General features: G+C 40.8%; 1 protein-coding gene across 2 annotated transcripts in view; it reads left to right on the top strand.

Moving 5' to 3' along the window:
* The window catches only part of IGF2BP3 (insulin like growth factor 2 mRNA binding protein 3), a 70919-nt gene that overhangs the window by 19443 nt on the left and 25296 nt on the right, over nt 1-26180 (top strand). For both annotated transcript variants that reach the window (XM_083468228.1, XM_083468227.1), the window contains exon 3: nt 8410-8458. In XM_083468228.1, coding sequence (XP_083324354.1) covers nt 8410-8458 — 49 coding nt within the window. The remainder of the gene's footprint in view (nt 1-8409; nt 8459-26180) is intronic.

Here is a 26180-nt window from a genome sequence, read left to right as displayed (position 1 = left end):
ACGATGCTTGTGTGTTGTATACAGTTAGGAAGCTGTTGTCCTAGCTTCCAGAATCCAGGGGAAAGGAATAGATAAAGGAAAGGTGAAGCATAAATAGCAGTGTTTCCTGGTTGATCAGACGAATGAATGTTCCCTGGAATTTTTATATATGTTACCCCATTCAGCAGCTGCTTGACCCGCTTAGCCTATTGCTAAGAGGTTTGCTGGATTTTATGTATTGAGATGGGTTAAATAATTGATTGCTGAGGAAATGAAATCCAAGGATTTTAACCAGCAGAGGAGCAAAAGAGGAAATAGGTGTTGGAAGAGAAGCAGGTTAGCCCCTTCAGTAGAATACAGTGGTGCCTCGCAAGACGAATGCCTCGCAAGACGAAAAACTCACTAGACGAAAGGGTTTTTCGGTTTTGTGTTGCTTCGCTAGACAAATTTCCCTATGGGCTTGCTTCGCAAGACGAAAACGTCTTGGGCTTTTTTCTTAAAGCCGCTTGAAGAGGCGCAGTTGCGACGGACCGTGCTTCGCAAGACGAAAAGACTCACGAAATGAATTATTTTTGTCTTGCGAGGCACCACTGTACAGACATTCCCACAATCATGACCACCACTGCAAGAGGCAAGAGCTACTTTTATGGTTTTAAGCGCAGGAGGGATCCATCTAGCAGCCTTTCTAGAGATTTGCTTCATTCCTCTTGTGGCCCAGTTTTTAGGCATCTAGAAGAGCATGGTCATCATCCCCAAAGTCTCAATCTATTCCCAGTAAGTGTACCGAGTAATGAAATGGCACCCCTGTCGATGCGTTTTGTCTTCTGAGCTAGTTACCTCTATCATCTCTTAAAACCAGGAGAAGGATGAGTGGTAAGTGTTCATTAATGCACTTGCTGCTTGCAGGTCCATCTTTTAACATGGCATGTATAATGAGAGGAAGAATGCTCACACTTCCTTCAACTCTGGCAAAGGGAGAGGTGGCACTGTTTTCTGAATGTCTGCAAGGTTCAATTTTATGGGAACAATCCCTTGCCTTTCCTACCCTTTCCAGCTGTGACCTCCTAGAGCATAGAAGTGGTCCTCTCTTCCTTTAAGGTAGATGTAAGCTTTTGGTTGGTTTAACACTTTCTCCGCAAAGTAGAATCAGACTAGTTGGAGGGAGCATTCAATTCTAAGGTTCATTTCTGCTTCCTCACATAATGTCAAGCCATGGTTTTGTGTTGCATCTGAACCATCACATTGGATACAAGATTGCTGATGATATTTTTAATGTTTTATGTGTTTACTAGTGGGGATTTTAGTGATTTGCCTTGACTTTTTAAAACATAAATTACCACACTCTACACTAACTAGATGGAAAACTGAATTACGCATTTTAGAATAAACCGTGAAAATAGACAAGAAATAACATTTCTTTCTCAGGAGTCAAAAGGGCAGTTTTTACAAGTGGAAAAGCACCACCTCCTCTTCAGGAAATTCCTTCCTTCCTTATTGGCGCTTTGTTATGGCTTGGAAGCAAGGTTGTTTCAGAGTTCTGTGGTAATTATTCCACTATTTTTCCTTCTCACCACCCCACCCTAAGCACTGTGCCCCTTTCCTCACTGGCCCAATGAGGGATTAGGGTTGGAGGAAACATGGAGGGACCTTTTGTTACAGGGTTTTAGGCCACAAAGGAAAGTTCGCACCCAACACTTCCTTTCCCCTGAGCTAGGAGGGTTGGGGCTTGACAGTTGAGGCGTTTGGATCCAATGTATCAAGAGAGGAGTAAGTGACAGTGGGAAGAGATGGGAAATCTCCTATGGTTGAGATAGGTTATAAAGGCACTTGGTATTGAAATTTGTAAAAGAGGCTCATGGAAACTGTTGAACTGACATAATCCCTGAACTGAAGTAGAGTTGGTTGTCTGTCTGTCTGTCGTAGTGCTTTCCACACTTTGGTAAAAAAGCAATCCGTATTTCTTTACGTGTAGATTCTCAAATATATGGTGGGGAAAATAGGATGTGAACCATTTTGCTGAAAATCAGAATTAAGAATGGAAGGAAGATGATGCAATGTTGATAGATTGCAGTGTTTACCATAAACCATGTAAAGTTTTCTATCACTTTTTAAAGACTTGTTTCAGTTGTATTCCATAATGGAAATTGGTAGGAAAATGCAAAGATATATTTAAGTACTTGGCACAAGAGTTGTAGCTGCTTTACTAAATCCTTTTGCTAAGTCACACTTGGGAATTATCAAATTATGAATGTAAGTTTTTATAGCCTAAGAAGTGTGAAGAACATTTGGAAGTCCTTGTGCAATACTTTCAAGTACACATGTTGTACAGAAGTTAATTTTTTTAAAGACAGGACGGCACTATTATAAGCTTGACTCCTTACAAGCATGGGGAAGTTGGCAGGTCCTGTGCAAGCAGCCTTCTTCAACCTAGTTCCCTCCAGAGTAAAAACAGTATTCAAAATATCTGGAGGGTACCAGGTTTAGAAATGCTGCTGTTCAATTTTCCTTCCATGTGTTGACCTCATTTTCACATCTAATTTTCATGAAGGAAGATACAACTTTTCTGCTTGCATTCCATCTTGTATGAAATTGCTCCGCTCCCCCCCCCCCCGTTGCTTGGTTTTACTATAGAATAGTGTGGCTGGTATATTTTAGCTCTTAGCCAATATGGTTCAGAAGAAAAACATAGTTCCATGTACCCAAGGGAGGTTGTGGTTTTTGTTTTTCAAACTGCAGGCCACCTAGGAAGACACTTTTGAAATGGAACCAAAAGTGGTGGTTGTGGGCAAGGGTCTACTTATTGAAAGGGGGAAAATCGCACTGGGCATGTTCCAAACCCTTGGACATGTCTAAAATAGCTCTTTTGCTCTCAGCCATGTTGTGCTAGTCATAATTCAGCATCCAAAATGGTTTGTGTGTGCCCAGAAGTATGTCAGTTTTTGTTTTGTATGTTTCTGGAAAGTTGTCTTTCAGTGCAGTCTTATACTCCAGTGGTGGCTAATCTGTGGCCCTTCAGATGATGTTGGATTTGGATTTCTATCATCCCTAGACAGCATTACCAGTGTCTAAAGTCCAACAGGATAGAGAACTACAGGTGAAGCACTCCAGCTATACATGTCTACTCCATTAGCCTATTGAGTTCAGTGAGATTTACTGTAAAGGTGTAGACTGCTAACCTTTCTGGCCTCACAGACACATTTGGGATATTAGGAAGAACCTATGCCTCAGATCTGTTTTTGCACGATGGCAGTACTGAGCTAATCAGTGGTTTAATGGTTCAGCCAGTGGAGACAGATGTAATCTGTTATTTGATTGGGTGAAGGATAGCTTATGCAGTTTCAAGAGCATCCATTTTATGAGATCTGATGTGATTGTGCATTTGCATCCTTTCTGACGCTCTGTCCTTCTCGTCCTGTGGTACTCCATTCCTGTCTCTCCACCCCTGCCCCTGTTGCTCCCTTCCCAGTCTTACCAGATCAGTCTTATTTTCTTCCTGCCCTCTCAGTCATTCTGCATTCAGATTTAGCTGCTCGGATGCCAGTCAGCGCCTTGATAAAGCAGTTATGGAAGAGGAAATGGAAGAGGAAGTGGGAGAGAGCATCACTCTTCTAGCTTCTTCCTTCAACCTTATGTGCAATATTAGCGACCTAATATTGAAACTAGAAGGCTAGTATAGAGGGTGGAAATTCTTAAAATAACCGTGTGAAATTTGTCCTAGCTGCTTTTGATTTTGGCATCTAAAAATACTTCTGTGGAAGAAAACTGCTATATTGTGTTTATTTTTGAAAGGACATTTACAACACTATCACATGTATGTTTATTGAGAACTGAATTCTACTGTGTGCTATAGGGCTTGCTACCAAAAAGAGGTATGAAGGCTCAGGAGGAAAACAACAGCAATGGGAAGGCGTACCCCATGTTTTTTCTGAGACTTCTCCAAACTTTTCAATCGAAAAAATGGAAATTTATGGGGATTGCTGTTGTTGTTTCAAAAAATGAGAACCTGCTTGTTCTTTGGCAAGCAGGAATTATATTTATTGCCTTTTAAGAATAATGCACGATGCAAGCTCCCACTTGAATGGGTTTAAGTGGAAGCAATTCCTTCAGAAAGCAGGCTTGCATTCAGCAATGATGAGTTGGTTGGTGCTTATTGCTGGGACTGGCAGCACTCAGGAGTTCCCTATCAGGAGCTCCCAAGTGCACGCCCCAATTTTGGCAGGAATCTTCTTTTTAGCAAGGAGAACTGCTGTTTTGCATGTGCTGTATGAAGCTGTGCCTGCAACGAAAGAAAGAAAAGAATCAAGAGCATGTTTAGAATTTGCCCTGATCCTTTGCTTTTGAAATTGGACCACCTGACATCATGGTGATTGACAGGTGCGCCACTGTCAGGGGGGTGTATTGTGTATTGTGGATATTATATTTGAACTGCCAACCTTCTGATCGGCAAGCCCTAGGCTCTGTGGTTTAGGCCACAGTGCCACCCACATCCCCCCCCCACTACATATCTAATATGCATTCGTGCACCTAGAGGGTACTGCTTTCATGAAAGGAGCAAAAGGGTGTTCTTGCTTGTGAATTGCTGCTTGCCTTCCTTAGGTGGCCATTTGATCTAGTGGCTTCTACTTTTTAAGTGTCTATTTTTTGCTACTTCTCAGACAGCAAAAAACTAAGATGCATGTGCCTCAGTACATAGGGTGCAGCTACTCTCCGTTATTAAGTATATATATTCACAATTATGCTGATAAAGAACCCAAGGCATGTATACTTTTGAGGCCCTGAGCACATTTGCCTGGTAATAAGCTGAATAAGAGTGCATCTTCTGAGAAAACTTGCATAGATAGCTTTATACATCTCATAACCCAACTAGTACTATTGCACATGCCTAGATATAAATGATGTAGAAAAGCAGATTTAGGTTTCGTATGACAGTAAATACAGAATGTATTTCAATTTCCCCCTCAAATTAGTTTTTTCCCCTCAGAGGGCTTATGTGGCAGAAAAAACCCTTATTTTCTCATGTCTTCTAAGTTTCAGGAAATCTTAACATTTACACTTCCAGGTAGGCGTGCATAGGATTGCAGCCCCAAGTGCTACTTAACAGGAAGAGTGACATTGTTCTTCAGCTATATTCAACATAAAGTCTAAATACTTACTCTGTTATCAGACAAATGTTCTTAAGCCTAAGTATTTTGGTGAAATGCACCATGCACTCTAATTCACATGTGCACATTTCAGCTAATCCTACAGTCTTTCTGTTGAAAAGTATATACTGTCCTTGGTTACAGACTCAATTGAATTCTGCTGCTTTAAAGTAGTGTGAAAATTACAACAATGCATTAGTATTCTGATTATGTTCAAGTATTTAGTAATGACATAATTCAAGCCACTAAAAGTTCAGTACACAGTTGCTTCCATAAATTACTTTTAAGATTTATGCACCTTGGGTACATAAGCAAGAAGCTAATCTTACTGGGTAATATCTAGTGTAAGTCATACACAGTGTAGACTTTTTGAAACCAGTGGATTTAAGTTACATATGGTCATTTTCAGTTTACTGATACCTGGCATATGAACTACCGCAACTTACGCTGATTTTACTTATGTGCTCATAGCTTTATACGGGTCCTCAATAAATAGATAGATAGATAGATAGATAGATAGATAGATAGATAGATAGGGGGCAGGAGGCTGTTACTTATTGGGCTCTGAAGGCTCTCACAGGGCCCTGTGAGATCTCGTGGGAACCTCCCAGAGCATTTGCACAAGCATCTCAGAGCCCGGCAAACTTTTTGTACAGGGGGAAATTGCGCAAAATAGCTTTAGTTAAGTTATTCACCTTACTTACCAGGCTTTGGGAGGCTCTGAGTTCTTGGGTAGTGTGAGTAGTTCTGATGTTGCTTTTACACTCAACCCCTGGTAGGATAATCCTTGCATAACTTACGATTGCACTGTACTTAAATACAAAGTCTAATTTAAAAAGCAAGTTATTGTAACAAGGTTATTAGGTGTTCAGTGCTGATACTGGGGATAGTGGACTGCCAGTAGTTGTGAAAACTTCACCTCTCGAACACAACTGGTACCCTCTCAACTAGCATGTTTCCTCAGTAACAAATTATATTGGCCAAATATTTAGCTTTTGATTGCCTCTTTGTGGGCATGCCTTATACCCTGTTAAGCATTGGCACAATGGTTTTGATGGAGGATTTATTATTATTATTTAAAATCGTAATAGCACGAGTAAAGATACTGGATTCATTTAAAAGCAGTGGGTTTGGACTGCATCTTGTCTGCTGTCACACAGTCCATAAAGCTAAATTGCTTGTGATCAAGTTAGACATGAAATGTTTTAAAGCAAAATTAGAAGGAAGGTCCAAAAAGGACACCAAATAGTTAATGATGAAACTTCATTACGAAAGTTAAAACCTCTTTTGTAGGAAAGGAGAATTTATTCCATAGCATATCAAGCGGTAGTGCATGCATTTCCCTATGCTCATTTATGTAAGGCTGCTAGAATTTATGTTTAGGATTATTGCTTTATCTTTTAAGGGGTATAGACCTTGGAATAGGAAATAATGACATTGAAAGCAAAGCATATCTAGAACTGAACACATCTGTTAGGAAATTCTCCTTTCAGCAATTCCTGCGCAAGAGAAATTTCTGTTGGGTTGTATGTAGTGGACAAAGCTACTACTGCATCCCTGCAATATAACAAAGTAGAATCAAATATTTTTTTAAATAAAACTTTTCCAGGTTCTTCATTTATAGCAGCCCTCCCAACTGAGTGCCCCCAGATGCTGTTGGACACAACTGTCATCCCTGATTACTGGCCATGCTGATGGGAGTTGTAGTTTGAAAAGGCTGGGTGTATAGCAATTCACCTAATGCAATTTCCTGATGCACCTTAAACACTAGCGTTCATTGTACCATATAACATTTCATTGGTTTACATTCCTTTTCATTAGTGTAATCCATGAAAACTTAGGCCATAATTAATGTCTTAGTCTTCAAGGTGCCACAAGATTTTAGTTGTTTTCACCTAAATCCAGTTGACGAGTGAGCAGTTCTTACGTAACATTAAACCACAGTTTAAAATATAAAGTATGGTTTAATGTGCACAAGAGCTTTGCTTCCACCACATTTCTGACTGTGCCACACAGGGAGGGAAGCAAGTGAACCCTAAACAAATCAAGAGTCTTGTGGGTCCTGTGGGCTCATTGTTTGTTTCTCTCCAAAGAAACAATGAGAAGTCAACATGTTATGAGTGATAAGCATTTCATGGAAACAAGGCTTTGACTTGTTTCCTTTCTCTCGTGTGGCATAGTCGAGAGTGAGGGAAGAGTGAATTGCTCATGCACATTGACTATAGTTTATTTTGTATATGTTGTATACGACAAAGTCATACTCATTTAGGTCAGTGGATATGACACTGAATATGACAAGTTCATTGAATTCAGTGGTTCTACTCTTAGTATGACTTAGTTGGTTTAACTTTTTGTGAACCACACCAATGTAACATTTGCAGTATAATCCTATGTCTGTCTGTTCAGAATTAAGTCTCGTTGATCTCAGTGGGACTTATTACTGAGTACGTGTATAGGGTTGTTGCCTTGATTATATTTATTGCATTCTTTTTTTTTTGTCTATCTCAAGAAATCTCCTTAATTGTGAATTTTCTGAGTTCTTGTATGAATAAGCCTTTCTAGCTTTGAAGAAGTACATACACTTCCCATGTGATGTACAGAACCTTTTTTATCTGTACATTGCTGAAGATCCCAAGGTTATGTAGCATTCTGGGTGTGCATTTATTCTTCTTCAGGTGAAAAGGAATGAGAGGTGAAGAGACAAAAGGTTTGGCTATTATTCCATTCCGGATGCCACTGGGCCTTGTTTATACTATTACAAAGCAAATGCTTTTATTGCAAGATAGATGAGTGAGGGCCAATATATCTTTGAAACAAAGGTGACAATACAACAGCTAGTCAAGATTTCAGAAGCGTGGAATGTTAGGAATTCAAGTGCTAATTAAACTGACCATGGTTTTAGAATTTACATATTCTTTCTTTCTCTCATGCACCATTTTGTGAAGTTTCAAATTTGGGGATAGTTTTTACAAGTCTAAAAATAATGCCACCATATTTAAACAGTATGATAGGAGACACAATATTCTTGAAGCAAAGATGTTTCATGTGTTAAGAAATGCTTCAATGTGCCAAGAAAATACTGCGAAGAGGAGCGTTAGTAGTATCTCTTCAATTGACTCTTACTGGTGAGCATAAGGTATATAATTATTTGTAGGCATATAATGAAATTATTTTGTGATAATTGCTTCTTACTATAGAACTCATTTTGACCTAGTAATTTTCAGAGATGTGTTATGGAGTGTACATTTTTTGTGTTTAAATAACAGGCTCTCTCTCTCTCCATCCCCAGGAGTCGAAAACTTCAAATCAGAAATATCCCGCCACACTTGCAGTGGGAGGTAGGCATTCATCTTTGTTTTCAACCTGTTTTAAGAGGATAAATTGGTGCTTTGTTTTTCACCTTTTGCCTCTTTCGCCCTCTCCCTTGTTTTCTCACTCCTTTTTCTTGGTCTTCTAACACATGCAAATTGTTGGCAAGAGCAATTTTGTTCTTTGAAGGATAATTTGCAAAACTGAATAACAGAACCTTCCAAATATTTCTTAACAGCTGCCGTTAATGTTAGGCAGTTGGAGATATATTTCAGGGTTCTACAGTACATTTCCAGGTGACTGAAATATAATTGTAATTCTTCTGCCACTAGTTATTTCCATAGCAGCACATCATAATTTCAGAAGCTCTATGATAACTAGGTTACAGTATATAGATTTTTGTAAAAACATGTCTTTTTATTTGTGCCTCTTAACCTTAATATAGGGACGCGGGTGGCGCTGTGGGTAAAACCTCAGTGCCTAGGACTTGCTGATCGTATGGTCGGCGGTTCAAATCCCCGCGGCGGGGTGAGCTCCCGTCATTCGGTCCCAGCTCCTGCCCACCTAGCAGTTCGAAAGCACCCCTAAGTGCAAGTAGATAAATAGGTACCGCTGTATAGCGGGAAGGTAAATGGTGTTTCCGTGTGCGGCACTGGTGCTGGCTCACCAGTGCAGCTTCGTCACACTGGCCATGTGACCCAGACGTGTCTTTGGATGGCGCCGGCTCCCGGCCTCTTGAGTGAGATGAGCGCACAACCCTAGAGTCGGTCACGACTGGCCCGTACGGGCAGGGGTACCTTTACCTTTACTTTTTAACCTTAATATGCCAGGGACATGGATGGAGCTGTGGTCTAAACCACAGAGCCTAGGGCTTGCCGATCAGAAGGTTGGTGGTTCAAATCCCCGTGATGGGGTGAGCTCCCATTGCTCAGTCCCAGCTCCAGCCAACGTAGCAGTTCGAAAGCACGTCAAAGTGCAAGTAGATAAATAGGTACCGCTCTGGCGGGAAGGTAAACAGCATTTCCGTGCACTGCTCTGGTTCGCCAGAAGCAGCTTAGTCATGCTGGCCACATGACCCGGAAAGCTGTCTGCAGACAAAACGCCGGCTCCCTCAGCCAGTAACGCGAGATGAGCGCCACAACCCCAGAGTCGTCCATGACTGGACTTAACAGTCGGGGGTCCCTTTACCTTTTTTAACCTCAATATAGTTAAATATAAACAAGCCCCTTACTGCTGCAATTTGATGACACACACATGAATTGTATAAACAACTGATCAAGCAGAGGTTTGTGTAGAGAAGATGCTCAAGAACTGGCAGTATTTTTAAAGCCAAAATTAGAGAATATATGTATATTAACTTACAAATTTTGTGCCGCTCTTTAGTATAATATTTCCAAGATGACTTTTAACATAAAAGAAAAAAATGCTTCAGTGAATTAACAGAACATTTCTCAACAATAAAACAGCAGATAAAATAATAGGATTAAAACAACTTGTAAAATTTTTAAAGGCCTGGGGAAATAAAAAGGTATTTGCTTGATGCAAGAAGGATATTGAAAGAGGTATAACACAAACCCCCACCTCACCCTTCAGGGAAGAATTTGCATGTGGGGTGCCACAACTATAAAAGCCCTTTCCTTAGCCACTACCTGTGTGGCAACTTCCCTCAATAAGGATGGGAGCGATGTAATGTGACTGGATTTCTTTTAGTGTTTTTAAAATGTACACTCTCTCTGTCAGAACACTTGAAAGGTCTGTTATTATTTCTTAATAACAAGCAGTAAGGTATGACAGTTATGTGAAAGGAGAATTTGTCCTCACCCAGAGAATCAAAGTAAGGATGAGGCACTTTCAGAATAAAACTAGAATTTTATTTACATACAGATGCTGAGGGTTATATCTTAATAATTACTCTAATAGGCACAACATAGGGATGCGGGTGGCGCTGTGGGCTAAACTGCAGAGCCTAGAGTTCCTGTTGTTCAGTCCCAGCTTCCTAGCAGTTCGAAAGCACGTCAAAGTGCAAGTAGATAAATAGGTACCACTCTGGCGGGAAGGTAAACAGTGTTTCCATGTGCTGCTCTGGTTTGCCAGAAGTGGCTTAGTCATGCTGGCCTCATGACCCAGAAGCTGTCTGCGGACAAATGCCAGCTCCCTCGGCCTGTAGAGCAAGATGAGCACCGCAACCCCAGAGTCGTCCGCGACTGGACCTAATGGTTACCTTTACCTTTAATAGGCACAACACTTTGTTTCAGATGCATGTTCTTTACAGAGATAGCTAAAAATATCCTTAAAATTAAACCTGTCTCTGAATTGACTAATGACTCTTAGAACGTCTTGTAGGACCTTTACTTTACCCTCAGGAATACAATCTGGGTTGCCCTGTCTAGCTAATCCCTAATTCAGCCCTAACAAGGTTCAAAACAGATCCCTATATAGGCACTTACCAAGTCCTAACTAACTGACAAACAAGCTCCATTTGAATGTTTAATGGTTCAAGCTCACTATTCTTTCCTGATTGGACAAAACTCCCAATCCTGATTGGTTTCTGGGCTACCAGGAGGCTGACCCAAGGTCTGTCTGTTATCACAACCTGCCTCACCTTAGAGAGCAAGATCTGGAACAGGCAGGGTTATGTCGGAAAAGGCTTTGTCACTGACACCTCTTGGCTTTCTAGGCTGGATCTATGAGCATTCCCCAGACTGCAGAAATCATCCTTTGGCTGGGGCAGTGAACACTACTACCTGAACCAACTGCCCACTAAAAGTAGTCACCATTTTGAATGCACAGAGAGAAGAAAGCATATCTGTTCCCTTTTGGGGTTACCAGCAGCTAAATCTCAAATTAAATTCATAGTATAAAACATGAATGTTAAATATTACTTAATAGTGATCCACATTTTGTAGGTTTTTCTACAAGTTTATTCAAAACATTGTCTCTTTAAAAAAGATATTTTGAGGCAGCCAGCTTGTACCATACTAAGAAGGACTTATTTTAAGGACTGCCTGCCGTCCCTATCGTAACCTGCCTGCGCATTGAGATCAGCCTCAGAGGCTCTGCTTATGATCTTGCCTGGCAGGCATGAGAGATGGGGCCTTTTCTGTGGTGGTTTCCATGTTGTGGAACTCTCTTCCCTCAGATCTGCATGATCTCTGCACTGTGGGTTTTTAAAATGGTGTATAAAAAGTTTTATATATATATATATATATATATATATATATATATATATATATATATATATATATATATACACACACACACACACCGTATTTTTCGCTCTATAAGACGCACCAGACCATAAGACGCACCTAGTTTTTGGAGGAGGAAAACAAGAAAAAAATATTCTGAATCTCAGAAGCCAGAACAGCAAGAGGGATCACTACAAAGTGAAAGCAGCAATCCCTCTTGCTGTTCTGGCTTCTGGGATAGCAGTGCAGCCTGCATTCGCTCCATAAGACGCACACACATTTCCCCTTACTTTTTAGGAGGGAAAAAGTGAGTCTTATAGAGCAAAAAATACAGTAAATGTCTTTTATTTTAAAAAAATTCTGCAGAGCTGTCTTTTGTTAGTTGCTGTACTGTTTGAATTGGCATTTTAATGACTCAGTGATGTTGCCTTTGTTAATTTGGATTATTTTGTATTTATAGCGTTGTAAGCTGTTTTCAGTGGGTTATGCCCCCAAAGGCAGCATATGAATTACTTCATAAGTAAATAGAGAAAATAAACCACCTTTGCTATGGTTCTTTGTGGTAATTGGCAGGGATGGGGCAATTGCTTGCTGTGGTTAACATGTGCAGTTACTAAACGTGTGTACCTGATATTTCTAACACAAGGTTGCCATATAGGGTCAGCTTGGCTTGATTGTGACATTTGGTTAAACCTTGATGCCCTTGGTGGATAAGGTCTAGAATTTCTTGCCTTGTAGATTGTGGTTCAGAAAAACCAAAAATAAAATACATTTCCATTTTGTTATTAGGCCTTCCAATTCACTCACTTGTCCATGGTCAGGAAAATGCTTTCTAGTCATCTCTGACACATTGCTAAGGTATTTGATCTGATATAGTATAAAAAGATGTGAAGTTCTGGAGCGCCATGAATAGTTGTTTTGATCTAGTGAAACTGACTTACAGATGGTAATAGAGAAGCATGTACAGCACAAATGTAAGCCTTAACCTCCTTCTCTAACTTGTGTTTACTTACATTGTGTGGCAAAGTATCTGCTGTGAGGAGCTCTTTTCTGTCGAGTTGCAGCTCGGCATCCAGAGAAAAATCAGTCTCACACCAAGATAGGTTCCGAATTATGGCTGCTCCTAGGGAAACATGGCAGCTCCTAGGGCTAATGCAGCACAGCTTTTATTGTGTGAAAATCAGAAAGATACAAGCCAAGTAAGGATACAAAAAATACAAGTCAAGCAATTTGTTCTAGCCAGCAGATAAAGACCTTGGTACTAGACCATGCGAGCGATCAGACCATACTACGTTAGCCAATCATATGGGACAGCACGAGCTGTTCACGCGCTATTCATGCTCCAAGGATGCTTCTAGCTATGAGATCACCCTGTAACAATAAGAACTTTGCTCATGCTCTCATGTACAAGCAATCATTTTCCCACATGTCCCCTTTTCTTATTTATATTATTAGAGGAAAAGAGGGACCATTAGTCCAAATCGTACACTTCATTGCCTAAGCGTCTACACTTTGCAACATAAATTCCTCTTGTAACCCCTGTGGTGGGCCGTGGTCGGTACCACCATGCAGTGCATTGGGAAATCAAAGAGGGTATGCATTGAATGCAACAACACACCATGATGAAGCCAGCAATACATGCAATTACAATCAATAATATTTTTCTTAACCATACTCCATTGGGTAACCAAGAAGACAACCACTCCCATGGATCAAAACCTTCAGGTGGATTCAAAGGATTATGGGCTATCATTTGTTCCATATGATCAATAGTAGCAGAGATATTGGTCGATTGATCAGTTATATACATGCAGCAATGAGAATGAATTAAGGCACAAATTCCACCTTTAGAAGCAAGGATCACATCTAAAGCATAATGATGTTGAAGAACTACATTTCTTATTTCTGATATTTCTTTGTTAATCATTTTTAAAGCCAAAATGGTGGAATTAAACAAATTTTCTGTCCAGTTTGCCAATTTATGCAAATCACGGTAATTCATGGCTGCACCTAAAGAAGGCAGAAGGGACCTAGAAATGGCTGTCCCTGTATATTGAGAAATAGGTGATTGTACTTCCCTTCTGTTACGCAAACGAACCTCTGGGAGCTTATCTATCAGGGGTATCAATATTCCTAGAGTGTAGGTTCCAGAAAAGGCAAAAGGGATTACTGCAAGCAACAAAACACAGGTGATAAACTTATACGATTGTCCTTCATATTATTGCTAATCTTATATGAAACATTTACTGGAATGCTAGAATACCACCACCAAAAAAAAAACCTCAAAGCTTCAAGAAGCTTTTAAAAATCATTTTTCTCAGCAGCTAAAAAAAGGCACTAGCCAAGCATAGTCCGCTTCAAGCATATTCCACTTGCTGTAACTAAAAAGATTGCAACAAGGTCGAGAACAGAGCCCATTGTAGTCGCGGGCCGTGCTAAAGAACCATATTGTAACCTTCTTTCTGTCCGGGAACCATGCCAAAGCACAAGAATGAAACAACTGGAACACACTAAAATCCCTCACCCCCTCCCTTGCCAAGAGTCCACAATAGTTCCAAGACAGCCCTCTGTACATGCTCAGGGGAACACATCATAAGGCAGGACTCCTGAGGGAGGAGAAAAAAGGAAGAGATCTGGGGGGTAAAATCCAAGTGATGTCAATAAGGATGAGAATGGTAAATTAGTCCAATGGCCACAAGGTAGAGGTGGGCAGGTCCAAATAACTCTTTATCCAATTCAGCTGTCCAAGGATTTGTTGTAAATCCACCAGTTTAAAATCAGGAAACTGTAGTTGAGGCGTGACTGGAATGGCTGCAGATGCTGTCAGCTTGTGTCCCAGGCACGTAATAGGTAAAGTCCGCTGGATTTTTCTTTAGCCACTGTCAATCCAACAGGTTGTAGCCTTTGCAGGATTTTGGGACACGGCGGAGGACCAGGCCGTGGCTAACAGGCTGTGGCTAACAGTGCCCACTGACTGGCAGGCTTTAAGCATATCAGCAATGGCTATATTTGATGTTGCCATTAGAGGGCGCAGCACTTGCTTACCGTCCTCATGATCAAACGCAAGCTGGCGTACAATCAGTTCTTGTGTTGCCAGGTCCTGAACTTGCCGCTTGAAGGTATTGTACAAGCGATCAACAAATTGTCCATAGGGCTTTGCAGGATCCTGTCTGATGCTGTCCCACCGGCCATTGCGCTCATTCTTGTCATCAGGGACAGAGGCCAGAGTCTCTTGGGCTGAGGCTGTGGTGGCTGCCCAATACTGAGGGTCGAGAGTTGGCTGTTGGGCAATGGTAAGAAAATTGCTTCCTCCCGTCAGCCCATCGAGAACATCGGTTTGGGTCAGCATGACGGGGGCTGGGGGTGCAGGAGCAATCACAGGAAAGTGATTTGGAGTATCAGAATCAAAAGGCAGCAACGGAGCGGTGGTACAAAGAGTCTCTTCTTGGAGAGGAATAGTAGGAACGGTGCCAAATGCCTTGGGCGGAGGGGGTGGAAGAGCAGGGGGTGCTGCAGAATTTGAAGAATGCAGGGGAGTGACAGGAGGAGGCGGCGGTTTAGGAGGTAGGTTTGAGGCAGGCAAAGCGGGAACCGGGGGGGTGTTTGAAGAAGCTGTTCCAGCAGCCAGAAGAATGTTTGAGGGAGTTAAGCACGACATAGCTTTGTAGACGTTACCCCAGGCATGCAAAACCTCTACATCAATCTGCGGATGATTTTGAAAGAAGTGTCCAATTTTTTTCCAATCGTCTAACTCCCAGTTTCCGTCCTGGGGGAACCACGGACAGTGAGTGTCCAGGGCTTTTATAAGGGACTTAAGGTCAGCTTTCCGAACAGCAAGGTTGTTACTGGCCAAAAGGAATTTAAGGTCTTTTAAAAAATTTTTCTGTGGTGCAGAGAGAGATTTTCCCATGATTGCAAGAGTTGCAAAAAGAGCAGGGAGCACTTACCGAGGGATCCGTAGGAGGATGAGAGAGAGGCGCCTTTTTGCCCTGTCCGGGCGGAGATAAGTGCTGATAAGTCCGTAACGTAGTCCAGAATCACATTCACACGGGAGCTCTCACCGGGGATCCACTACGTGGATGAACGACGCGTCTGCAGCCCTTGCGGGGCGAGGTGAGAGCTGAACGTTGTACACACGGGAGCACTCACCAGGGATCCACTACGTGGATGAACGACGTGTTGGTGAGTGCTGAATAAGCAGTCACACGGGGCACCAATTGTCGAGTTGCAGCTCGGCATCCAGAGAAAAATCAGTCTCACACCAAGATAGGTTCCGAATTATGGCTGCTCCTAGGGAAACATGGCAGCTCCTAGGGCTAATGCAGCACAGCTTTTATTGTGTGAAAATCAGAAAGATACAAGCCAAGTAAGGATACAAAAAATACAAGTCAAGCAATTTGTTCTAGCCAGCAGATAAAGACCTTGGTACTAGACCATGCGAGCGATCAGACCATACTACGTTAGCCAATCATATGGGACAGCACGAGCTGTTCACGCGCTATTCATGCTCCAAGGATGCTTCTAGCTATGAGATCACCCTGTAACAATAAGAACTTTGCTCATGCTCTCATGTACAAGCAATCATTTTCCCACACTTTTCCAGGAACATACTGTGCTACTGGGTTGAATCATTCTTCTTAGAAGATGTTGGCATCATAATTGTACTTGGTTCAAATAATTCGTTTTCATCAAGGTCACCAAAGGTTTATAGTCAGTGATGAGTCATGTCCCTTTATCCTTTCCAGCTTCATTTTCACCTTGTGCGGAGTAAGGGATTGAGGATTCCACAGAGTGTTTGTACACAGCATGGTTTGTCATAAGGGCTTAAAACAATGCCCATAAGATCGGCTTTTAGGAGTGTAGATTAGTGTCGCCAAAACATTCAGTTTACTCCCATTGTTTTCAGCAGTTCATTCTAGCAGTTACTCCACAATTTAGTAGATTGTTTTTTGTTTCTGGGTTATGACCTTGTATCACATGCATGTTGAACACAAAAATCCCCTGCTGATAGTAGTAGTAGTAGTAGTAGTAGTAGTAGTAGTAGTATTTTAAAAATTGTACCCCCACCCATCTGACTGGATTGCCCCAGACATTCTGGGCACCTTCCAACATATATAACATCATAAGAGATTGTAGGTGATCTCTTCCTTGTGCATGTCTGAAGGGTTCTGAAATCCTATGTACATATTCTGATGTCTGCTACTGAATTTATTTTTAAATAAGTTGTTATACCAACAATAGGTAGGTTTGTTCTCCAGGGATAGTGCCTTTATCAAATATGATGCCTTAGAAATGCTTGACACACTACTGCTATGATCACCAGTACCAATGCAGTGTAGAGATTAGATTATCAGACTAGCACATGGGAGTAGGCGTAGGGTTAGGGGTACAGTCACAGGTACGCTTGCTCAGCCAGTGCTCGAAATTCCCCAGGTGCGTTTTGCTACTGGCGTGGGTCCAGTTGCAACCAAGTGGAGATTTCTGGGTGCCCAGTTAGCAACTGACTTCTGCAAGGAGCCAGCTGACTCACGCACAGTCCTCCATCACCACATCAAGGAAAGTAAGGGCAGAGCTGAGTGCAGATATATTTGACACTGCTGCAACTTTTCCACAGGCCACCCAAATGGAACTAACGAACCACAGTTTAAAAACCTCTGCCTTAATCCATAGTTAATCCCATTTCCATTTCCACTGTGCATGTTTCTCCTTCTTGCATACTGGGACAAGTGAATTGTTGAAAGAGCAGGCTACAGTCAAGCAATGTAGTTGAGACCATAGAATTGCAGTGTTGGAAAGGACCCTAAGGGTCATCTGGTCCAACTCCCTGGCGAATAGACATTCTGGTGTGGTGACTGTAATCTAGGTTTAAGATGCCGTTTTGCGCCTAGTTTATAGATACATGAGTTTCTAACACTGCTTGCTATGGGCCTTGGAGGGCTAAGCTAGCCAGAGGGTCACGTCAAGGGCCTGCCAGACTTATGCTATCATGCCAAAAATGCCCTGTATCTTCCATACGCTCCCAGCCTCATACCCTGATTTAACAAGGTTAGAAAGTAATATAAAAACTAGGTATATTTGTGGCATAAAGCTATACATTGCGTACAAAGCTGGTGCAATATCTATAAAGAACTCAAACATTTTAAAGCTTTCCTCCCTAAGGAAGGAAACCTTTGACTCAAACCCTTAATTTCTGCAGACAAAGTACAATAATAATGGAATGACAGATTTCATTAAGTCAACAGCAGATTTCTGCTCTTAATTTTCATCAGCCCCATACTTACCACATCACACTACAGCGATCAGTGCTTCAGTCTCGCCATCGATTCCGCACTTCTTGGTTATAATTCAAGCTTTCCTTCCAACTATTCAGTCCCTTTCATATTCCTTCCTGTGTCCTCTCAGTCCCCAGTATTATGTAGTTCTGACATGTTGCCAAGCTTACTGAACTTCTCATTCTGCCTAATGCACACAGCAGTAGAAGGAAAATAGTTTGATGGTATATATGTCAAGACTCCTGGATAAGGGGCAAATCCAGATGCAATGGCGTAATGATAATGGAAGTGCAGTGAAGTTCCTGATATTGAAATTAATGGTGTGAGAGGAGATATCTGACTTTTGAGAGTGAATGGGAAATGGACATGGAAGATTGTTGTTGTACATACAAATCAGATCTGATTTTTTTTAAAAAAAACCTGTTCATTATACTTATGCCATAAACAAGATGCTTAAGAAATGCCAAAGTTTTTTTAAAAAATAGTTTTTATTAAAGATTTTCATGAACTACAAAGAACTTTCAATTTCTTTCTCTTTTTTTGATCAGATTATAAAGTATTTTGGTACATTCAATGTAAAATGTAAAACAATATGTTTCTAAAGGTAGGAGAAGAGGGGTTTTCACGTCGGTGTCAATTCTGTATATTTGTTGGTTTATATTGGCGATGAAAGAAGATTTGGAGGGGGCAGGGCATGTTTGTTTGCCTTTAATTGCCTTTGATTAACTGTAGTGAGATTTGTATGTGTTTGCGGAAGGGGGATATGGAATATTGGGTCAAGTTAACCATATTGATCAGTATGCTGGTGGAAGATCCCTGCTATTACTGTTGTCAGTTTGAGCCATACCGGGGTGAATGTGTCATCCTTCTTTTGTCCTCATGTCAGTTTTAGTTTGTTGGTTAACTTTTCTAACAAGGCCGTTTCCCATACAATTGGTACCAGTGGTCCATGCTTACTCCAGACAAGTCACTTCAGTGTCTTAACTATGACATTTCTGGCTGCTGAGAGTAGGTGGGTTATAAGGTCTTTATGGTGCAAGTGAGCATTATTGTCTTGGAAAATATTTAGTAGGGCCAATTCTGGGGTAGGTTCTAATAAGTGTTTAGTTGTGTTACATACTTTTTGTAGGGCTTCTGTCCAAAAGGGTTGGATTCAGGGACGTTGCCACCACATGTGAAGGCATGTGCCTGTATAAGTACAGCCTCTCCAGCATTTTGGTAAGCTTCCTTGATGTGTTACAGTGGTACCTCCGGTTACGCCTCGCACTGCTGCCATACGACTTCCGCTCGCATCCCGGGGCAAGGGGATCCACTTCTGGGTTAGCGGAGCTCGTAACCCGCCGCGTTTGCAAGGAGGATGATACGTAACACGAGGTTCCACTGTAATTTCAATTTCCTTAGTGTCAGATGCTATTGTTAATTTTCAAAACGAGTTTCCTTCTTTTGGCTGAGATTTGAAGGGAGATTTGGACCACATTGGGTAGAGTTTATTTTGTAACCTTTGTCATGTTCCCATTGTTTTTTAATAGTGTCAGGTGATAATATTGCTGGGTTGTGGAGCAGTATATCGTGGATATCATCCCCCTACTATGTCCATCTGCCAACAAAAGAAGGCTTTCAAAGGTGGTCAAGGGACTAGTGGCCACTGCTTTTACTGCTAGGTTATTTAGACTGCTAGGTTATTGGGAGTAAATTTGTCTGAGGGTTTGTAGTACAGAAGGACTGAAGTTCATGCTGGTAATACTGCTAGTAGGTATTTCCACTCGAAGCAATCAAAGGCTTTTAGTATATCTAGGGACATAATTGTCGGTGGGTTTTTAATTGTTTTGCTATGGTTGATCAGGTTGAGTAACTTACTGATGGGATTTGTTATGTTGCAACAAGGGATGAAGCCAGCTCAGTCTGGGGCTATTAGTTTGTGCAGGAAGACTTAGCCAGGATTGATGTGAATATTTTGTACTTCTGATTTATCAGTGAGATCGGGCAATATAATTCTACTTTGAGGCTATCTTTGAATGCTTTTGGGATAGAGACTATTTTGGAGGAGGTCCAGGTTTTTGGGATGGGGGGGGTCCTTATAGGATGTCAATAAATAGGCGAGTCATGTAGGGCGCCAGACTTACCTTGATATTTTCTTTTATAGAATTCTGCTGTGAAGCCATCTGGGGCTGGGTTTCAGGTTTTTGAGGAGCATCTCTAATTCCTTTGAGGTGATAGGACTGTCCATGAATTCGCATTGCTCTGCAGTTAAAATTGGCATGGATACTCCTGCTAAAAAGGTTTTGATTTCTTACTCATATGGGTTCTGAGAAGAGTACAGATTAAATTCCACAAATTCTGAAGTTATTTCTTTAGAGGATAATGTTGTGTTTCATCTTTTTTAGTAATGCAGTGTAGTCTTGTTTTAAGTGATTTTTCCCCTGCACCTGTTTGCTAATAGTCTAGAGTTTTCCCCTCCATACTTGTAAAATTGTTGTTTTGAGTATAGAATGTTGATCATGGTTTTATTATTTTCTGGTGAGTCAATCTCCCTTCCTTTTTGTTCTATGAATTTATGCAGTTTTTTAAGCTCCTGCTTGTTTGTATCGTGTTGAAAGAGCTGTGGCGTCTTATTCAAGCTTGCTAATTTTTGAGGAGGTTTGTTTTTTGAGTGATGCTTTCTCTTTTATGCAAGCTCCTCTAGAGACCACTTTCATTGCGTCCCAGAGAAGGGGGCTTGTTAAGTTGTCTGCATCATTTTCCTTGAAATAGTTTTAAAGAGTTTTCATGAGACTTTCTCCAGTTACTTGGTTTGTGGTTAGGATAGGGCTAAAGGACCATGATGGAGTGGTTTGTGTTCCCTCTCCTAATTTAAGGGTAGTTTCCACAGGGCATGGTCTGTTACCTTGATGTTACCAATGTTTGTTGTTTCAACCAAGGAGATCAGGCTTTATGTGAGCAGAATGCTATCCAGTCTGAACGTTGCACCATGGCGCCCGGACTGAAATGTGTGACTGGTGTCTCCTGGGTTTTTTTCACCCCAGATGTCCTGTAGGCCTCCATTTTTTAGCATTTTTTAATGATTTCCAGGTGGAAATCCTGCCACCCGCTCACATAAGTTGGAGCTTGTTAAGTAAATGGTAAGAATGAAACCTTGGTAAAATCCTTGATTGTTGCTTGGCCTCCAGGATGCTCATTATCCTAGCACAAAAATTTCAGGAAGGGACTGGTATAGTGGATTACAGCTGTCCCATTCCTAGCTATGTGCATTTGAATCCTACTGAAGACTGAGCTTGTGTGTGCTGAGTGTAAGATTGAACCATTGTTTTTGAATAAGCTGATCACTCTTAGACACTCTATTCACTGCCAGAGCTGACGAGTAAGCAAACTAGTCTTAGCGTTCTTCTGTGGATAAAAAGCATTGCACCTCTTTAATTTGTGCAGCAGAGTAGAAAGCTAGTTCGTAAAAGAACTAACAAATTTAAGAAAGGCTTATTTCACTTACCTCTTGTTCCTGCTCCAAGGAGCTTGGGGCCATGTATGTGATTCTCCACTAACCAAGTTCATCCTCTCAGCACCCATGTGATGTAGGTTAGGTTATGAAGTGGTTCACCGACTGAACAGGAATTTAAACCCAGATCTGTCTGATCCTAGCCTGAGCCACAAATTGGCTATTCCTGCACTGTTCACTATTTCATAATTCTTCTATCATATTATTTTCACATGCATATCCCAAATGCTATTTTCAGTTTCTCAGAAGGAAAGCTAGATGCATTCTGCTCCAGTGGTTTTCCTGAACCAGTACGCTGCCACCATTTAATATCGTTTACACTCTTTGCTGTCTTAACTTACCAATATTCCATGGAACAAAGCCAATCAGGTCTAGGTACTATATTTAACAAAGATATTAAAAGTTTTATTTAATACAGGATTATATATTGCACAGGTTTGCGTGGGTACTTTAATATAGTACTGTCTCTTTAAATGGGTTTGTTTGTTTATCTATCTATCTATCTATCTATCTATCTATCTATCTATCTATCTAAATTTCTATCCTGCCCTTCCTCCCAAAGGAGCCCAGGTAAACACATTGATAACTTCTTACTGCCGTTTTAAATGCCAACAGCTTATTTTGCACTACTGTTACTAAACTAAGAGAGCTTAGAGGAACCAGTCATTATGAAAGCTCCTCTGCTAGACTGCTCTTGTATTTACTGCACCCCATTTAAGCCCCACCAACACATTTGAGAGCTCTATTTCAAACCCTACTTGACCTATTGAATCGAAGGTCTGTTTTTGCTGTCCTGTCCTGGACTCTTTTCTCTGCCTCTCCTGCCAGACACCAGAGCCTAGTATTCCATACTGCCTCTCACTTCTGCTCTTCATAGACAGGTTATCTTCTCATCATCCATGCCAAGTGATTCAGCTACCCTAGTAAGTCTTAGGCTACCTAGTCACTCTGCCTTCCTTTCAGGTCTTCTTCCTTCTTCCTCAGTTCTTCTCCTTGGTTGTTGTCATCTTCTTCTGCATTCACCACAGAGGCCAACCATCAACCAAAACAATCCGACCCTGACTGACTAGCACCCAGCCATATATTCATTTTTTCTGCCTTCCAACTCCCAGTCTAGCCCCAGCCAGTCACAATAAGAATTATGGGCCGCAACCACCAAGATCCTATGCATACTTTCTATCCTTCTTTTGCATACTGAGAGTTCTGTTTCCAACCCCTACTCAGCTGTCACTTAAGGCCCCTCAGTGACAGATAAACCAAAGTTCACCTTACCAGACTTCCCCCATCAAACACATTGCAACATACATCACAATGTGACTGACACAATATCCATTAAAAGCAGTTCAAACAAATTGGTTTTCTTTACAAGGTCTAAAAGGGGTAGGGGGATTGTGGTGTTACCTCCAGTCCTGCTACTGCTGTATACTAGCCCTCCCTTAAGAAGAAAGGTGCAGCTTCAACAAAAATCTGGAAGTTTGTGCTGCCACAACTATAATGGCATCCTGTGTAGGCAGCTTTTCTCCAGCCAGTATTTCCTTTTGTATAAAGACCAGTTCTGTATACATCAAAACTTTTATCTATCCTATTCATGAAAAATTTGGTTTGATGCAGATATCAACTAGTGGGCCAGCTACGCATTTCATGTTGAACATCCTCCCTGTGCAGCAATAAAACTGCTAGCACATTTGCAAAGTTAAGTAGAGTCCAGTATGCTTTCACATTGGATGAGGAGCCACGTCTTGCAGTTCCTACATTGCTGGGGGTTGGACTAGATGACCCTCTGTGCCCCTTCCAACTCTGCAATTCTGTGATTTTGCTAGTTCAGTAAAATGTATTTTTCCAAACTTCCATTTTTGCCTACCAAGTTACTACATGTGAGAGTCTTTTTCCTGACGTAACTACCACTTTCTGTCATCACTAGTTTTCCATTAAATTACAAATATGCACCAAGTACGTTTGGATGTTCTTATTCCATTACCCCCATTTCTAGACTTTAGTTCGGTGGTCTAGCATTAAATTTTAAGAATGCCAGTGTAAAAATGTGTAGGCTTGCCTTTTAAAACAAGCTGTTAAAAATCTTCCAAGTATTGTGGCATCAGTGTAGCTTGAAAGCATAGTTTTGCTTATGGTACAGTGGTGCCCTGCAAGACGAATGCCTCGCAACGCGAAAAACTCGCTAGACGAAAGGGCTTTCCATTTTTGCGTTGCTTCGCTAGACGAATTTCCCTATGGGCTTGCTTCGCAAGACGAAAACGTCTTGCGCTTTTTTTTTAAAGCCGCTTGAAGAGGCGCAGTTGCGACGGACCGTGCTTTGCAAGACGAAAAACATCGCAAGACGAAAAGACTCGCGGAACGAATTATTTTTGTCTTGCTAGGCACCACTGTATTCCTTTTAAATATTAGTCTATATTGTAGTTTTTAAAGCCTTTATTGATTTCCACGTGTGCAGTCGACCCTGTGCTATAGTTTTAAGTTGCTCAGCTGACAACCATGCTCATAACACCTTAGCAACAACTGTGTGAATAAGATCACTCCATGTGTGTGATAACTCGATATAGATATAGATATATAGATATGTATGAGAATGAATGAGAAAACTGGGTTTGAATTGAAACACTTCAAAGATTAACTCCCCTAGAGCTTTGGTGTAGGATAGTACTGTTTATAACACAGTCAAGAGTTGGCTTTTAGAGTCTGATGAATGAAAGTCCACAGTGTAAGACTGCAGCTTTTTGTGTGCAAGAAAGAGGCATCTGTGTTATAACAAGAGGAGGAGACCCAATGTAGACAAAGCCAGAGTTCCTTCATAAAAAAGGAATGAATTATTTTCTAGCTGGAGTAAATATTTATACAAACAAACTTTTCTTTTCAGCTGCTCATCAGGATTGCTATCGCACTACCAACTTGGCTAGAAAATTGGTTTTCGTTGCCCAACACGGCTGCACGTGGTGATAGGGAGGCGGATGAGGAGTTCAGACAAAACTGGCTTGTCTCAAAGTAGAGCGAGAGGATTTGGCTGTTTGAAATAAAATGTAAAGTGATGGGCATGTCCAAATCAAGCAGGAAGCAGGAGCCTAGATAGTATGAAAAGTGTGTAAGGAAACTCAAGCGTGTAAAGAATCTAGAATGCAAAAGCTAATTTTAATTAATGCTGAAGGGGTTTCTAATGCATTGATATACATGTTGATTTAAAATTTTTGTACCAGTATTTTGGTGCTTGAGGCGTGGTGGTTTTTTGTGGCATGGTCCTCTCTTGGTGGCATGCTTATTATTTGTTATGTTTTCATGTGATGGTGTTGTAATTTGGCCTTGCAGTTTTCCAACTTGTCCAACATGAGCAAAGGTGTTGTTGTGTGCTGGTGAACAGTGAGCTAAATATTTGGTGGCAAATTCTCATATTTATATGCAAGCTTGGTTTCTCATATTTCCTTCAGTCTGTGAGAGTAACCAGTGGAACCTGTGTGTGTGTCTGTCTGTCTGTATACTTACTTCTAACACATCCTTGGAAATGGACACAATTTTTTATGTATGTCAACAAACAATGATAAAGTCTCCACTATTGCAGTATGCTGATCTTTAGACTCCTTAACTATTTGGTTATGCTATAATACAAATAACACCTTCAACCATGTCAGACACCTAAACCAGATCAACTCAAAAGGCTGATGAAAATTAATAAACAGAATCTCCACTAATGATTTACCCAAACATTTCTATAACATTGTACCTACTTAGAAATGTTTATATGTGTTGTGCACATGTATGTATCGTTTCTAAAAAGAACAGAACAGAACTTTCATTATAAACAGCACAGTAGTTTATCTTGGCATTACTCCCCCCTCCCCACCAAAAAAAATTACAACAGCCTCTATAATTTCCTTTATAATCCTGATTTTTTTGAAGAAGCAAGACATCATTTGACACCCCACAATAATAATATAACAGTATTCAGCTGTCTCAAACATAGTATTAATAGTAAGAGAGGAAAATTACACTTCACTGTATTACACTCTCATACAAGAATACTGTTTTAACTTAAGGGAGAGGGAACAATGTTATATCACGTCTGCTAGCAAATAGCTATGGTATTTTTCTTCCAATGTCCAAATAGAGGTTTTAGCTCAAAAGTGTTATTACCGTATTTCATATATTAATAGCATCATGCAATAATGGAAGTTTGAAGATTCTTTCCACAGCTAAACATTTATATTATTGTAAATATATCTATTTATTTAACTGCATTTTTATACCAATTGTAAATAAAACATTTAACCTGCTTACAAATGTAGCCACCAAGAATTTATCATACATTGCCCCATACTAAATTGTTGGTCACACAAAGACATGCCCAAGCCACATCAAATACCTTAAATCATTTCTGCCACCTCCACCCTTTGTTCTATATCAAAAAGGAAGCAAAAAGCATCATGTTACTTTATCCTGGGTTCTTTACAATGCTTCCCATTAGCCCCCAAATAATTTATTTTTATTCAGCAAAATCTATATACCACTTGATTGTAGTGAAACCTCTAAGCAATTTACAAGAAATATTAAAATTATCAATAAGAACAGTTAAAAACAATTAAAATAAGTAAAATTAACAGTTAAACAGGCTAGCAAGCCCTAAAGTAGCCTAATGCTGATGGGGCAAAAAGCTGTATTTCCAAAAATTAGTTTCCTTTTTAAAGGGGTCTTTTGAATCTTAAAATAAGAGGGCTAAAGTATAAGTAGCTATTGTGATGCTAAAATGTGAGGTGCGTTTTAAAGTCCTTCCAAGTACTTTGGCATTGTACCTAACGAA

Source organism: Podarcis liolepis (genome assembly GCF_965112155.1).
Source record: "Podarcis liolepis genome assembly, chromosome: 12".
Classification (NCBI taxonomy): Eukaryota; Metazoa; Chordata; class Lepidosauria; order Squamata; family Lacertidae; genus Podarcis; species Podarcis liolepis.
The sequence above is the reverse complement of the archived record's forward strand: the minus strand, read 5'-3'. Positions and strand labels throughout refer to the sequence as shown.